The sequence below is a fragment of the Monodelphis domestica genome, chromosome 6 (assembly GCF_027887165.1).
Source record: "Monodelphis domestica isolate mMonDom1 chromosome 6, mMonDom1.pri, whole genome shotgun sequence".
NCBI lineage: Eukaryota > Metazoa > Chordata > Mammalia > Didelphimorphia > Didelphidae > Monodelphis > Monodelphis domestica.
In genome coordinates, this window is record NC_077232.1 from 299,884,076 (window position 1) to 299,899,389 (window position 15,314).

At 43.5% G+C, this 15,314-nt stretch overlaps 1 protein-coding gene across 2 annotated transcripts in view; it reads left to right on the forward strand.

Moving 5' to 3' along the window:
* The first annotated feature begins 347 nt into the window (after window positions 1-347).
* METTL14 (methyltransferase 14, N6-adenosine-methyltransferase subunit) overlaps window positions 348-15,314 on the forward strand; it is a 33,056-nt gene continuing 18,089 nt past the window's right edge. Inside the window, exons 1-4 of one of the 2 annotated variants that reach the window (XM_056803493.1) lie at window positions 348-634; window positions 8,705-8,793; window positions 10,487-10,574; window positions 14,368-14,448. In XM_056803493.1, coding sequence (XP_056659471.1) covers window positions 569-634; window positions 8,705-8,793; window positions 10,487-10,574; window positions 14,368-14,448 — 324 coding nt within the window. In that variant the 5' untranslated portion in view covers window positions 348-568. The remainder of the gene's footprint in view (window positions 635-8,704; window positions 8,794-10,486; window positions 10,575-14,367; window positions 14,449-15,314) is intronic. The other variant, XM_056803494.1, reaches the window with a different exon arrangement.

Consider the following 15,314-nt stretch of genomic DNA (forward strand, 5'->3'; position numbering starts at 1 on the left):
GTATCGGAAAGGGGACTTTAGGGCCAGCCTCCTCACTGTACAGCTGGGGAAATCGAGGCCAGAGGGTCTCAGCTAGGGCGTACAGGAGGCGGGGTAGATTTCCGAGCACAGGACCGTGCTGAGGCCTCGGGGGAGAAGCTCCTCTAGCCAGGACATTAGCGGGTATGTCTAGGTGTGAAGTGTGTGCTGGGGTGCTCGAGAGCCCCCAGGGGAGGGCCGGAGCTGCCCAGGAGAGAACTCGGAAGCAAGAGCCTCAGTACATCAGGAGGGAAGGGGCGGGAGAAGAACGAAGAGCCCGAGGCTAAGGCCACGCCTCCCGACGAGTGACGCTACGACGTCCTCACGCAAGACCGGCACCGGCGCTAGGAGGTTCTGTGGGGAGAGGCGGGACTTCCTGAGCCGGAAGGGACGAACTCGAGAGCGTGGAGCGGAACGGGTCGTTGAGGCAGGTCCTCGCTAGGGACGCGGGCCAGGGGAGGCGAAATCTCTGGGAGAGAGCCTTTCGGAGAAGGAGGTTGTCGGGTCTCTTCCGCTCTCCTGGCCTGGTAGGGAAAGCGGCGGCCAGGACATGGACAGCCGCCTCCAAGAGATCCGCGAACGGCAGAAGCTGCGCCGGCAGCTCCTAGCTCAGCAGGTCAGTCTCAGGCAGGGGCGCGAGGCGATTCAGCCCGAACACGCGGCCGTCCCGCGCTTGCGCGCACCTCCCGCCCCTCCCTTCGGGCCCCGCCTCCTCCTCCGCCTGCGGGTGCGGGATTTAGCCTGGGCTGGGGCGGGGTTCTCCAGGGCTTCTTCCTCCTACTTCCACCCCCTCCTCAGCCCCTGCCCCTTCCTCCCCCTCTCTCCTGCGTTCCACCTCTGGCTCCTCTTTTCTTCTGCCCTCTCCTCTAGGGAGAGTCCCTCGCCCTCCCAATCCTAAGGATGGAGAGTCCTGACTTCCTGTGTGACCGGGGCTGACCAAGTTTTGCCTTTGGGCCTCAGTTTCTGCATCTGTAAACGGGGGACAAGTTGGCCTGAGGGCAGGGAAGCGGACTTGGAATCGAAGAAGACCAACCTAGACGTGGGACCCTGGGCTTGTCCCACTTTAGACTGTGCTAGATCTAAGAGGGCATGGGTCCCTTCATACCACCACCGGCCTTCAGTAGTCCCTCCAACTCGGCCTTTCTGAGGCTCAGTTTCCTCCTTTGTAAACGTGGGACCAGCTGTGTCCCAAGCCTGTCTCAGGCCCCTAGGACGTGCCAACCCCTGGGACGGGCATTAGGAGAGGGAGACCCCAACAGCTGTGCAGGGATTCTAGCTGGTCCTGCGGCTAGGACGGAGATGCCGGGATGGGGGAAGATGCCAGGATGGGGGACTTGGTGCCTGGAGGATCGCATCCCCAGGAGAGAGAGGGACGATGGAAGCTGGAGAGCCTTCCTCTTAGTTGTGAGTCTGAGAAGAGTCGTATGGGCGAAGAAACTTGCCCAGGATCTCAAGACTGGGAAGTGGCTGCGGATGGATTTGGACTCAAGGCTTCCTGATTGCTGGACAAGCGCCAGATCCAACAGACAGACACCTACCTGACTGTCTCTGGTTCTGTAAAGGACCTTTTAACCCCTAACAAGCTGTATGGTTTTTGTTAGGATGACGAATATAAAGGTGGTTTGGACTAGATGCTTTCTAAAGCCCTTTCCAATTCTGACCTTAGGGGGTCGTGATCCCAAGTTCCAAGAGGATGGCTGCTGGATCTTAGCTGAGTTTTGCCTCCCCTCAGTTTTTAGCACTGAGCACAGACATCTGCTTGCTTCAGGATCCCAGTTCTCCCTATCCCCCTTTACAAACCCTTAGAATCAGGGGTTCCAAGGCAGAGGGCTAGGCAGTTGGACTTAAATGACTTGCTCAGGGTGTCTGAAGCCAGATTTGAACCTAGATCTTCCTGACTCCAGGATGGTACTCTATCCATTAAGTCACTTAGCTACCCAGGAGCCCAGTTCTTCACAGTGAAGAAGCTTAATTGAGAATGGGAGTAAATATCAGAAAGAAGGAAAGCCTGCCTTAGAAGGCAGAATATGCTTGCCCTGTGGCTGTGCCTGTTGTGGCATTTAATACTTTACAAAGCATCACAGCTTTGGGAGATTGGTAGGTCATGAAAGGATTTTCACCCCCCCCCCCCATGTTACAGATAAAGAAACTGAGGCCCAAAGTCTAGTTACTGCTACTATGGTTCAAACTCAGGCCTTTTGACATCAGTTCCAGTGCTCTTTGTACTAAGCCAGACTCCTGAATGAATGCATATTGGAACATACTTCCATTTAGATGCTGTAAATACACAGTGGCAGAAGAAGCCAGCAGCTTCTTCATTTAGCCTTCACTGAGCTATGGTTCCCACCTGAAAGCACTGCTGCTTTTGCCACCCTTCTCAGGACTGGGGTGGGGCAGGGGGGTGGGGGAGTGTGGAAGGTGTCTGCCTCTCTCAAGTCTCCCCATTCCATTCTTCATTTAATTCAGTCATCAAAGTCTACTAAGTGATTTTACTAATGTGCATGTCCCTCCAGATCACCTCCCCCTCCTCTGCAAACTCTCAAGGCTCCTCTTGCTGCCAGGTTCAAATACAAAATGCTTTGTTTAGCAAAGCCTTTCATCATTCAGCCCCTCCTACTTTCCCTTCTTATTTATCTCATTCATCGTTCCTGGGACCCAGGCTTCCTGGCAGTTTCGCTTCCACCCTAGCTGTCCTCAAGCCTAGAATACCCTCCCTCCTTTGCTCTGACTACTGACCTCCCTGGCTTCCTTTAAGTCCCAATTAAAATCCCACCTTCTACAGGACACCTTCTCTAACCCCTTCTAATTCCAGGGTCTTCCCTCCATTTCCTGTTTATTCTGTAAGTAACTACAGAATTTGTGTATATTTGTTGCTTATCGTCTCTATTAGATTGTAAACTCTTTGAATTTTGCCTTTTCTTTTGTATCCCCGGCACTTAGTACTGTGCCTAATGTTTATTGTCTGACTGACTTTCTGGTGCTTCCTTGGAAGGAGCCTTTGCTTTTTTGTTTGGTCCTGATGGTAGTTACCAGTAGATACTCAGAACATTTTCTTAACTTCCTCCATAAGTTCTGTTCCTGGCCCACAGTCTTTCACTTCTCCCTGAGGCCTCTTAGACACAAGATTACATCAGTGACAAATATTTCTTTTACATGTTTCAATCTTTTATATTCTGCTAAGACCCTAAAAGTTAAAGAAAAGACAGATTCATCATCCCCTCCTTCAGTTTTGGAAAAATTGGACAGACTTGAGTTAAATAGAATCATAATCTCACATATGCATTAAGGAAACCTAGTTAAATAAACTCAATAGGATAAGTCTGGTTACAGATTAAACTACGTTGAAGTATTTACCAAGGGTTGATTAAGGGAGAAGGATTTTACGTGTTGTCAAAATAACCAGAAGTGGGAACAGGCTAGCCTTCTTATCTGAGGAATTTTTAAGGCCATAAGTAAATTTTTGCATCCCTTGGATCAGGTTCTAGCCAGCTCAATAACCTATCTGGGAGAAATTATACCTCCCCCCCTAAAAATTAATAAAGAGAAATCAAGAATCTGAAACATCCATGTCTCATGTTCCCTTTTCAAGTGTGCTTATGTCCCAGTTCCTTTCTTCTATTTGTTTCTCTCGGACTCACATTGCCATCCCACACAAAATGTTCGACTTCCAGATTCATGAACTCAAAAATTCTTGCATCTGATCATTTGTTATCAATTCCCTTTCTCTACGTGTTTTGACCCCAATCTTGTTTGTCACCTCTGCAATGGCTCTACTCTCCTCCCTTCTCTAACTTGATCCCTCAGATCTACATGACTTTCCACCTTCATTTCTCTTCACCCTTGTCTCAACACTGCTCAGTTTCCTAAACCCCAACACTATGCTGACTAGTTTCTTAAATTTGTTTTCTAATATCAACTGGGTTCTCACTGCAGCAAAGCAAACACTATTCTTCCCTCATTGGTTTGCCATCCCACTATTCACAGTTGCTGTTCTAAAGCTTTGCCTCTCCTTAAGCCACCTACCTCACTGCTCCATCAGGCTCTGTGTTGAGGATCTTACCCATATTATACATGCCAAATGGAAAGGAAAATTGAGACCATTCGGTGAAAACCCTTTCCCCTCATCTCTTCCTCTCACACAACTCGGGCATCTTCCTGCATCTCTCTTTCATTCTAGTCTTTGATGGAGAGATGGCCCTTGTCCTTGGCAGTACACACCTCTCCATGTCCTCATGATCTATCCCTTCCTGACTTCTGTAGTAAATTGTCCCCACTATTAGTGCCAGTTTTCTCTTTCATCTCTTCCTGTTTTCTGGCTCTTGTCTTTTCAGCTTAATTAGGTATCCTTTAGCCTTAAAAAGCCTCACTTAATCTGGCTATGTCCACTCGCTCTCATCTGGAAATCTTTATCCCTTTTTGGCTAAAGTCCTTGAGAAACCCTGCTATAATCCATACCTCCACTTCCTCTTTTACTCACTAAATTCTCCTACAGCCTGGCTTCTGATCTTGGGCTGCTGAAACTACTGTTTCCAACGTTCCTAATCTTTTAACTGCAAAATCTGATGGCCCTTTCTCAGTATTCAGTACTGTCCACCACCTTCCCCTTCTGACTACACAGTTATATTGCTGGTTTTCCTATCTGATCACTCCTCATTTTCCATGCAGATTCTTCATCTGTATCATACCCTTTTACCATAGGTATCCCCTAAGACTATCTTGGGCTTCCTCTGCTATCTCATTTGGTGAGCTCATCAGTGCTTATGAGCAATTATCTCTGTGGGTGATTTAGAGATCTGCATATTTAATGTCTGCTACAGGTACCCATATTCAGCTGCCTCTTGGACATCTCAAAAGGATGTCTAGTAGGTGTCTCAAACTCAGTGTTTAGTCCTTCCTCTCAGTTTCTTCTACCTCCCCTTCAGCTTCTTTGTTGATATTCATTCTTTTTTTTCAGTTATGTCACATTCTTCATGACCTCATTTGGAATTTTTTTGGTAGAGATACTGGATTGTTTTCCTTCTTTAGCTCATTTTACAGATGAGGAAACTGAGGCAAAAAGGTGAAGTGACTTGCCCTGGGTTACCCTGCTAGTAAGTGTCTGAAACCAGATTTGAACTTGGGAAGAGGAGTCTTCCTGACTCCAGACTCAAGCTCTATCCATTGTACCACCTAGCTGTTCAAAAATTTTTTAGCTCCTTCATTAGAATGTGTTGTCTTCTTTCCCCCTAAGATTGCAAGCTCCTTGAGGACAGTGACTAACTTTTCCTTTCTTGTACATATCCCTAGTACTTAAGCACCATTCCTGGCACATAGTAGGTGCTTTCTAAATGTTTGTTGATTGACATGTCCAAAAGAGAACCCCTTTACCTCCTCTTCCCCACTGACCTTCCCTCTTCTAAAATTTCTTGCTCTTGTTGAGGACCAACATCCTTCCAGCAGTCAGGCTCACAGCCTTGGTGCCATCCTCATTGCCCACTCTCACCTCACATAGCCATTCTATAGCACAGTCTTGTCTGCCTTCAGAACATCCCTCGTAAGTGTGTACTCCTTTTGATTCAGATGGCTGTAGCCTCAGTTCAAGGCTTCATCACCTCTCACCAGGACTCCTGCAGGAGCCTTCTCCCTGGCTGTCCTTGCTTTCTCTGGGTGCCACTCTGTGAGCTCCCATGAGTGATGCCAGAGGACCTCTAGCATCTAGCCTGGCCATTTCTTTCCTTTCCAGTTTTTCTTACACCTTACTCACCTCCACAAGCTCTGGTCCTGTTGAAGTGGCCTTCTTACAGTTTCTCAAACACCTATCTCTATAGCTTGTTGCTAGCTCTCTGCCATTCCTGGAATGCTCGGACCTCTTCCCTCTGCCATCTCATTTCCCTGGCTCCAATCTCACCTTCTTTAGGAAACTTTTTCTGCCACCAATGCCTTCCCTATTTAGATTACCTTCATCTGCTCGCATTTCACACTTAGCTAGATATTTACATGTTACTTCCTCTTTTTTGTTTTCCTTTGTTTTCTCAGCCCTTAGCACAGTCTCAGGCACATGGTGAATTCTTTTTAAATTAAATTACATTTTTAAAAATTTTATTTAATTGATTAATTCAGAACATTTCCCCAGGATTACAAAAATCATGTTCTTTCCCTCCCCTCCCCTTCCCCCAATCCCCTGCCATATCTAACGCACAGTTCCACCGGGTTTTTACATGTGTCTTTGGTCAAGACCTATTTTAATATCATTGATATTTGAACTAGGGTGATCATTTAGGGTTTATAACCCCAATCATATCCCCATTGACACATGTGATCAAGCAGTTGTTTTTCTTCTGTGTTTCTTTCTACTCCTACAAATTTTCCTCTGAATGTGGATAGTGTTCTTTAAGTCCTTCAGAAATGACCACATAGTGAACTCTTAATAAATGATTGCTGACTTATGAACTGATGGCTATTATTGATTTCTCTGCTCATTCTCTGTCACTGGGTTAAAGACAATTTTAATCAGTTACTGTATATGGTCTGGAGACCCTGCCTCCAGGAGCTCTGAAACACACATTGTTAGAACATCATGATGATTTGAGGAGCAGTATGAGACAGAGTTCTCCTTTCACTCCTTGATGTGAATGACCTCAGCCAGCTCTCTCCCTTTTTCTGGGCTTCAGTTTTCTCATTTGCTAAGTGAATGAGTTGAGAGTGATGATATCCAAGTTCCTGCTTTAAAATTCTATGCTGCTGGGATTTGCAGTTCAGCCTCAGAGATCCATTAGCTAGAGGGCCAAGGTTGTGATGAATTAAGGGTAGTGTCAGCATTACAGCATCCTTATAGCTCCTCTGAACAAACCAGATTTTACATTGGGACAGTTTCTCAATAGGATCAATTGCATTGCTTGCCATTCGAGATGGCTTCTTTATGTAGAGTCATGAAATCCTGTTAATTATTCCTTCTAGAGGAATGTGCTGTCTCTGCCCCATTTCACAGCTTGCTCATGTTCTGTCAGCTCTCAGAAGCACCTTCTTGGCATCCACAGATACTTTGCAAAAGAACCATTTTTATATCATCATTAGCAAACTGCCTTCTGTGAGAAGCCCAGGATGAGGATGCTCTGGAGGCTGAGGGCTGGAAGGACTTAAGAGGCCATCTAGTTCAACTTCTGCCTTCCCTAGGAGGGAAGCAGCAGGCTCGAGATGGGGTGGCTTGTCCAAGATCAAGCAGCAAGAGTCCACATTTGAACCCAGATCTCTTGATGCCATATTCAGCCCTCTCTGCTATGTTGGGCTATGTTTTTCTGAAGATTTATAACCCAAGACTTCATTCCATATGTGTATAGATTTTTAAATAATGTATGTGAAATTAAGAATTTATATTTACTGTTATCATGAATATAGGCAAGTTGCCTCTCTTTTACCACTCTACTAATGTTGCCTGTTCCAGAAGTGTCCTTTCTCTCAGCCATTCTGGTGGAATGGGCCCAGAGAAGCACCTGCCCTCTTTGTCATCTCTTTTAGATACATGTCACTTCTGGGATTGCCACTAAGTAGTGGGAGGAACACATCTGTCTCATAGCTTACTTTGAACCATTGTGATTGTTAGTGCCCACATACATGTAGGACAGGGACAGGGGGAGTGGCTGATTCTCTTGTAAGTCTTGTAAGTCTTCATAGATGAGTGCCCCTTTCAGGAGTAGTTAGACTGTTAAAAGAGATGAGCCTTGGTCAAAGCTCAGAGAAAAGGAAGAGAGTGGAGTGGTTAGACAGAGATGGTAAAGCTCAGCTTTAAAAAGCGGTCATGCCCAGCCCAGGGTCTATAGAGTCCTTTCAGTTAGTCTCATGGCCTTTCCTGGGAAAGTGGTCCCTCTTTCTGACATCTCAGATCTGCAAACTTCTCTACCTGGCACTAGTCCAAAGTTGTTGTATTAGCAAATTTGCCAAAGTATGCCAAATTTCTGAACAGTTACCAAATCATTCTTTATAATAACTTAAAATAAATGCAGATGAAAAGAAATCTATTTCCAGGTAGGAAAATATCAGAAAGATACATTCATGGGTTCCTAAGATTTAGAGCTGGAAGGGATGGTGGAGGTCATCTCATCCAAGTCCCATTTTACAGATGAGGACATTGAATACCTGCACAGAGACAGGTTAAATGACCTGGCCAGCGTTAGGCAGGCGGTGAGTGAGACTGTTGTACATCTGGAACTCAAGCCCAGGCTTGTGCCCCCAGAGGACAGCCAGGCTATCTTCTGGGACACTCATTACACTTTGTGACAGCTGGGGCTTGGCTGGTACTGCAGTTTGAATAAGGTCAGGCTTATTGAGTAAAACAGCTATTTTACTTTGTTGGTGATGGGGAAAGGAAAAGACAAGACACAGTTACTTACTTTTTCACTTAGTATGCAATAGTTAAAATCCTAGTTTTAGTCACAGTTTTATTTAAGTGAAAAATTTGAAATTCTCTAACATTAATAGAGTTGAGTCTAAAACTGTTGTAAATTGAAGAAATATATTCTCTCTTGAATCACTTTGCAGTGAATTATAGCAACCCATTTCTGTGATAGTTCATAGCCATTTTTAATGTTAAAGTTATAGATTTTCTATTTGTTGAAGGATCCCAGTACTTCCCATTGTCCTTGAGGATGAGGCTTTCAGCTGCTGCCCACTCACCTGCCATAACCCACCTTTTGTTTTTGCCTGTTCTCAGTTGGGAGCTGAGAGTGCTGACAGTATCGGTGCAGTGTTAAATAGCAAAGACGAGCAAAGGGAGATTGCTGAGACCAGAGAAACTTGCAGGTCAGTCCAAAAATTGATTTTCATGGTTTGCTTTAGTAAAGAGCATGTGGGAAAAGCTTTCTGTGTTGGTAAGTCAGTGACCTTTGGAGTGAATTTGGGTAGATGGAGGCTCAGCTCAGGCCGACCAGACCATCCCCTTTCTAGGACATATCTCCTGTTCTGCAGGGATACTCAGCTGGAGAGCATTTGTTTGACTTCACTGGAACCCGGATATTTGTTGGGAGTTAGTGCCGAGCAGCTGTCTCAGTGCTGCTGCTGGTTAGACGCTTCATTTAAGAAAAGGATAATAAAACCCCCAAAACTTATGTGGATGTCTTTTGTCTTTACATCACTTATATTCCCCACTGTATCCCCCTTTGAGAAAGCCATCTACAGGCACACTTGAGAAGTAATTCTGTTAAGAGAGTTCATAAGACTTTTCTTCCTTCTCTTGTTCTGATCATTCCATTTATTGCAGTTGAGGGGGCCCTTCCTGGGCTGACCCAGTCTCTTTGTTTACAGACTGGTAAGACTTTTTCCAAGAATGATGTAAAAAAAAATGTCAGTACAGGACACAATTTCAGAATTGGTAGTTAAAGGAAGGCTGACAGGGGTTCTTCTTCAAACTAAACCAGGGAATTGAGATTACAGTTCTGTTCTAATGATATTTCATAATCTGTGGCCATGTACTCATTTCTCACCCCTTTGCAAACTTGCTTCCCAGCTTCATCACTCAGATGAAACTATTCTCCTCAAAGATAGCAGTGGTCTCTTAAAGATATATTTTACGTGATTTCTTTTACACAAACCACCCCTCCCATGCGTTTTCACCTCTGTCAGTCACTTCAAATTCCTCCTAGTCCTTCAGAAGGTTCCATTCAGGTGCCCTTGCCTTCATGAGGCCTGTCATGATCCCTCCCAGTTGCTGTTGCTTCCTCTCCAAATGACTTTGTATTTATTTTGTATTTTTTTTTAAATATACTCCCATGTGGTTCCCTCCAATAGATGAAATGGGAGCTCTTGGAGGGCAGCCTGTCCCTGTCCTGTTTGTCTTTGGGCCCTGGAGCCTCCATAGTCTCTGGCACTTAGCCAAGTTCTTAATACATGCTTGTAGATTGATTAATTATGCCAAGTGAAGGCCAAGCTTGTCAGAAATGGACCCTCTCAACAGCCTCCCAAGGTCACGCTGTCTCTGAGATTCTTTGTTGCAGTTTTGTTACACATTACTGGCTTTTACCTGCTCTGTATCCCAGCCATATGAGATCTCCCACTGCTCTTTGATATCATCCTGGCCTTTCCCACATCTCTGTGCTGGTGCAGGCTGGAGTTCACTTTCAGAGGGCACTCACTGCCTCCTTTGAGTTGGAACAAAGACTCTCTGGTGCTTGGCACATTGCTTAGCACAGAGTAAACATCCCTAAATGCTGGCTGAATATACTTCCGTCACAGCCTCCACATCCTACCTCTACTTGTCGTTGCCCCTCAGTAGCCCCTCAGTAGAGTGGAAGACCCTTGAGGGCCTTAACAGAGCCTGACTTAGTACCTTACCTATAGAAAACACTTCAGTGGTTTTATTTATTAAATGAAGCACCTGCATCTTGCCTTGTAGAACCTGGCACAGTACCTTGCATGTATTTTAAACTCAATATTTTTTGTTGTTGCTGAAAAAGAATTTAAAATTTCATTATGTCTGGGCTTTTTTCTGAATTTTTAGGGCTTCTTATGATACTTCGGCTCCAAATGCAAAACGCAAATATTTGGATGAAGGAGAGGCCGATGAAGAAGACATAGAAGAATACAAGGTAAGTAGATACCAGCAAAGTCTTATTCTTGGAGAGAAAATGCTTGAAATAAAAAATCCTCCTGACGAGAAAATTGAGTTCTTTGAGAGAACGAACATCTGAAATGTCACCATGATCCTGGATAATATTAAATGTGTATGTATCTTAAGGGCCAACAGTTAAAAAAAATCATAAATATTAACTTATCAAGTGGAGTAACAAGTTATTTCAGTCAACCAACAAATACCAGGTGCTTATGATGGGCAAGGCACTGTGCTGAGTGAGCCCAGGGGATGCAAAGAAAGAAAAAACAGCCTCCTCCTCAAGGAGCTCATGTTCTGATGAGAGAAATAACGAATAGACATCTATGTACATACTGGGGATTTATGTGCTAAATTGGAGGTAATCTCAGAGGAAAGACAAGGAAGGAGAGCATTCCAGGCAAGGAGAACAACCAATGCAAAAACATACAGTCAGTAAATTGAGTATTATATGCAAGGAAGAGGGAGAAGGCCAGCAGAGGAGTAAGGTAAGAGGAGACAGGCGGTACAATGGATAGAGCCCTGGAGTCTTCTGGAGACTCATCTTCTTGAGTTCAAATCCATCCTCAGGCATTTGCTAGCTGGGTAATCTTAGGTAAGTCACTTAACTTGCCTTAGTTTCCTCATCTGTAAAATGAGGAGGAGAAGGAATAGCAAATTGCTCCATTATCTTTGCCAAGAAAACCTCAAAATGCCTCATGGAGAATTGGACACAACTGAAAAACAACTGAACAACAAGAAAAGTAGAAGATGACTAAAAAGGAGGGAAGGGTCTAGGTTATGAAGGGCTTTAAAAGCCATAGAGAAGATCTTAATTTGACCCTGGAAGTAATAGAGAGCCAATGGAGTTTATTGAGGACATGATCAGATCTCGTACTTTAGGAAGATCACTTTGACAGCTCAGCAGAAGATGGACTGGAACGGGGAGAGACTTGAGATAGGCAGGCAGACAGACTGACAGACAAACTCACCATGGGGCTGTTGTGATAATCCAGGCATGAAGTGATGAGGGCTTATATTAGGCAGTGAATGGACGTGTGAGTGAGACAAGGTTGACACCTGGGCTGAGATCCTGGGAGAATGGCGTTGCCCTCCACAACAGGAAGTTGGAAGAGGAGAAGTCCTGGAGGAAAGAAAATGAGTTCATTTTTGGACATTTTGAATTTAAGATAAAGAGATATCCAAAATACATCTAATTCAAGATATCAAATAGTCTACGTAATTAGAGATGGGAGACTGAACATTAGAAGAAAAGTTAGGGCTGGATAAATAGGTCTGAGAATCATCTGTATAGACATGTTCATTGAATCTGTGGGAGCTGACAAAATCATTGTGAGATAGTATAGAAGAGAAAAGAGGGCCTGGGACAGAGCTTTGGGGTATGCTCACAGTGAGGAGTCAGATATGACCTGGATAAGATCTAGCCAAGGAAATTGAGGAAGAGTGGTCAGATAAGAGAAGCACAGTCAGGAGAGAGCAGAGTCACCAAAACTAGGAGAGAGGATGGAGGTCCAAGAGAAGAGAGGAATTATCAGTGGCAGGTGCTGCTGCAAAGAGGTCAGGAAGGCTGGAGAAAAGGCCATTCGATTTGGCAAGCAGAGGTTGTTGATAACTTGGAAGAGGGACATGTTGGTTGAATAATGAGAATAGAAGCCAGCCTGCAGAGGATTTGACAGTAGAGGCATCTATTGTAGATGGCCTTCTCAAGGAAGGAGAACTAGAAGATGTGGTTAGTCAAGATGACCAGGTCAAGGGAGAGATTTTTTAAGGATTGGAGAAACATGAATGGATTTGTAGGTATCAGGGAAACAGCCAGCAGATTGAACCTTGATGAGGCAGTAGGGGTAGGAGGGAGGGAGGGAGGGAGGGACCAGTCTGGTAAAGAAGCTAGGATAGAATGGGAAGATCTTCTTGTGAGATGATGATGAAAACAAAGAGTATGCACAGAGACAGCAGAGTGATATGAGATGAGGGGGAGGGGAGATAAAGAGCTTCTTGGGGACTGGTCTCAAGTTTTTCCATGAAGCATTAGGCAAGCTTTCTTGAAGTATTAGGCAAGTATTCTCAGCTTTCTTCCTTTTTTTAAAAATAAATTTTTATTGATGTATTTTTATTTGTACTCTTGTTTAAAAAAATGCAAAAGCCCCAGCAGTTTCCTTGCCTTAAGTTTGTGAGTTATGAATTTCAGATATAGCTGTGAAGCCCATTTTAGTTAGAGAGAATCTGAACAGAAAATTTTTCTCCTGCTCTTTTTTTGAAAGCAAATGACAAATAGAGATGCCCACAATTTCCAAACTCAAATGCAGAAACTTGGCTACCCGTTTCTATCATCTACAGAGTGAGGAGCCTAGAAATCTTGGCTACTTTGGTCAATACAGTTGATACTGGAGGTGATAATAGCGTTATTCTGGATCTTATTGCAGAAATAAAACCAATGGTTACCTATATGTAGGAAGTATTAACATTTTATCCAACATAATAGCCAAGGAAAAATCTATCACATTATCATGTAGTAGCATGTGTAACACCGTCTAAAGTAATCTTTAGATTTAATCTTTAGCTGCCCTCCTGAGTCAAGTCTCTCTTTAGGAAGGTATTTAGTGTGGACTCCAGACTGCATCAAGACAAAACAAATAATTGTTATTATTTATTCAAAGTAGAGTACTGTGTCTGCTGCATACACTCATAGTTACATAATAGAATTTGAACACCTTAAAAGCTGGAATTATATCATTTTCTGTCATTTTCTCCCGAGGACCTAGTTTGTTGATGATAAGAATACTGACAGCTAATGCTTTAAGAGTTTAAATGCTTTAAATATATGTTATTGAGACATGTCTCCTTCTGAGGGAATTTGCTTTTTAAAGTAGAGAAAATCATGTAATTTACATGAAAAACTCTTGCAAATTATGAAGAATATGGATTGAAAGGCTGGTCAGGTCTGTGTGCAAAAATCATGCAACAGAATTTTGTGATTCTGTTCAGTCTTATTAGCGTGTAGGGGTCCTTGTGAAGAGAGTGCTGGGCCTGGAGTCAGGAAGATCTGAGTTTAGTTCTAGCCTTAGAAACTTACTGTGTTACCCTGGGCAAATCACTTAACTAATGCCTGCCCCAGTTTCCTCAGTTGGAGATTATAAATAGTACTTCTCTCCCAAAGTTGTTGTGAGGCTCAAATGAGATAATATCTGTAAAGTTCTTTGTAAACCTTGAAGTGAATGCTAGCTATTCTTCAGTGCAAAGGAAATGAGATAATTATTGAGTCTCATGGAGACTGCTAGTTTTTGCAGTGGGCATATTTTTTAATGTCATTGTATGTGTGTGACTCAGGTTGCATGAAGCAAACTGCTCTTTTGCTGCTTATGAATCTGACATTGAATTTTTCAATTTGTTGCCTTTAGAGAATTAGAATATTTATCAATAAAGAAGACAAGACATGACAGTTAGCTCTGTAGTCAACAGATTCATAGTGATATAGAATTCATTCTCTATTGTTTATAAAGAGTTAATTTTTGTCTCATCAGTTATGGTCTCTGACTTGAATTACTAATATCCTTATTGTTTGCTAGGTCATTTGTTTATTACTAACCATTAGATGGTGATGAGAAAAGCAGATAATAAATTGACTGACTTTCCTTGGGAAGTGGGCAATGGAATGATGTATCATGTGTCGTGGAAGGAGCTGGGAAAGGGTTATGGAGAGGATCGTTCATTAAATGGAGTGGGGTCCATGCACATGCAAGCTCCTTTCACTCTCCTGGGTTTATTTCTCAAAGGATGAAGTAGAAATGCAGCAAGATGAAGAGAACCTGCCGTACGAGGAAGAGATTTACAAAGACTCTAGTACTTTCCTTAAGGTGAGAGTGCAAATGATCCCAGGTGGTGGGACCCCTTCACACTGGCTCTGGGCTTGATGAGGTTTGAATCACGTCTGAAAAGCAGCCTTCCTTGTCAAGTAAAGAGAGAACTTCTGACTTGGCTCCTGGACTCTCTCCCCTTTTCCCCTTCCATATCCTAATACTTGGGGTTTATACCTCTTATCTCCTAATTTTTTTCTGTCTTCTTTGCTATATTACACCATCTGTTGGCCTTGATTACCACCTACCTCTCCTTACTTCAGTCTCTTCTGTCTTTAATCCAGGGGTTCTTAACCTTTGTGTCTTGGACCCTTTTGGCAGTCTGGTGGAACCATAAATAATGCATTAAATAAAATAAAGTGGGTTACAATGGAAACCAAGAAAATAGAACTAAAATTATCAAAATATAAGAAAAAAAGTTTCTGTTCACAGATCTGATCATGTCACTTTTCTGTTCTAAACCATTTAGTAGTTTCCTTTCAAGTAAGGTCCAGATCCCTTAGTGTGGCATCCAAGGTATTCCACAATATTTTTCCTGCCTTTTTGACCTCATCTCACAACATGGTCTTCTACACGTGCAACTTTCTAACAAAATGGTGCTCACTTTTCCTTGAACAACATAGCTAGTGCTCTCCCACTTCCGTTCCTTTGATAGAGTACTTCCTAATGCCAAAACCTTTTCTTTTCCCTGAGGCCTGGTAGCCAACCTCATATCTACTTTTAGAATCTTCTCTGTTCTAAACATCTCAAGTGCCACCTCTACCATGAAGCCTTCCTTGATATTGCAGTCAGAAATGAATTTTCCCTTCCTTAGACCATAGATAATGCTTTGTACTCTTTATGCTTCTCTTCTATAATTCAGTTCA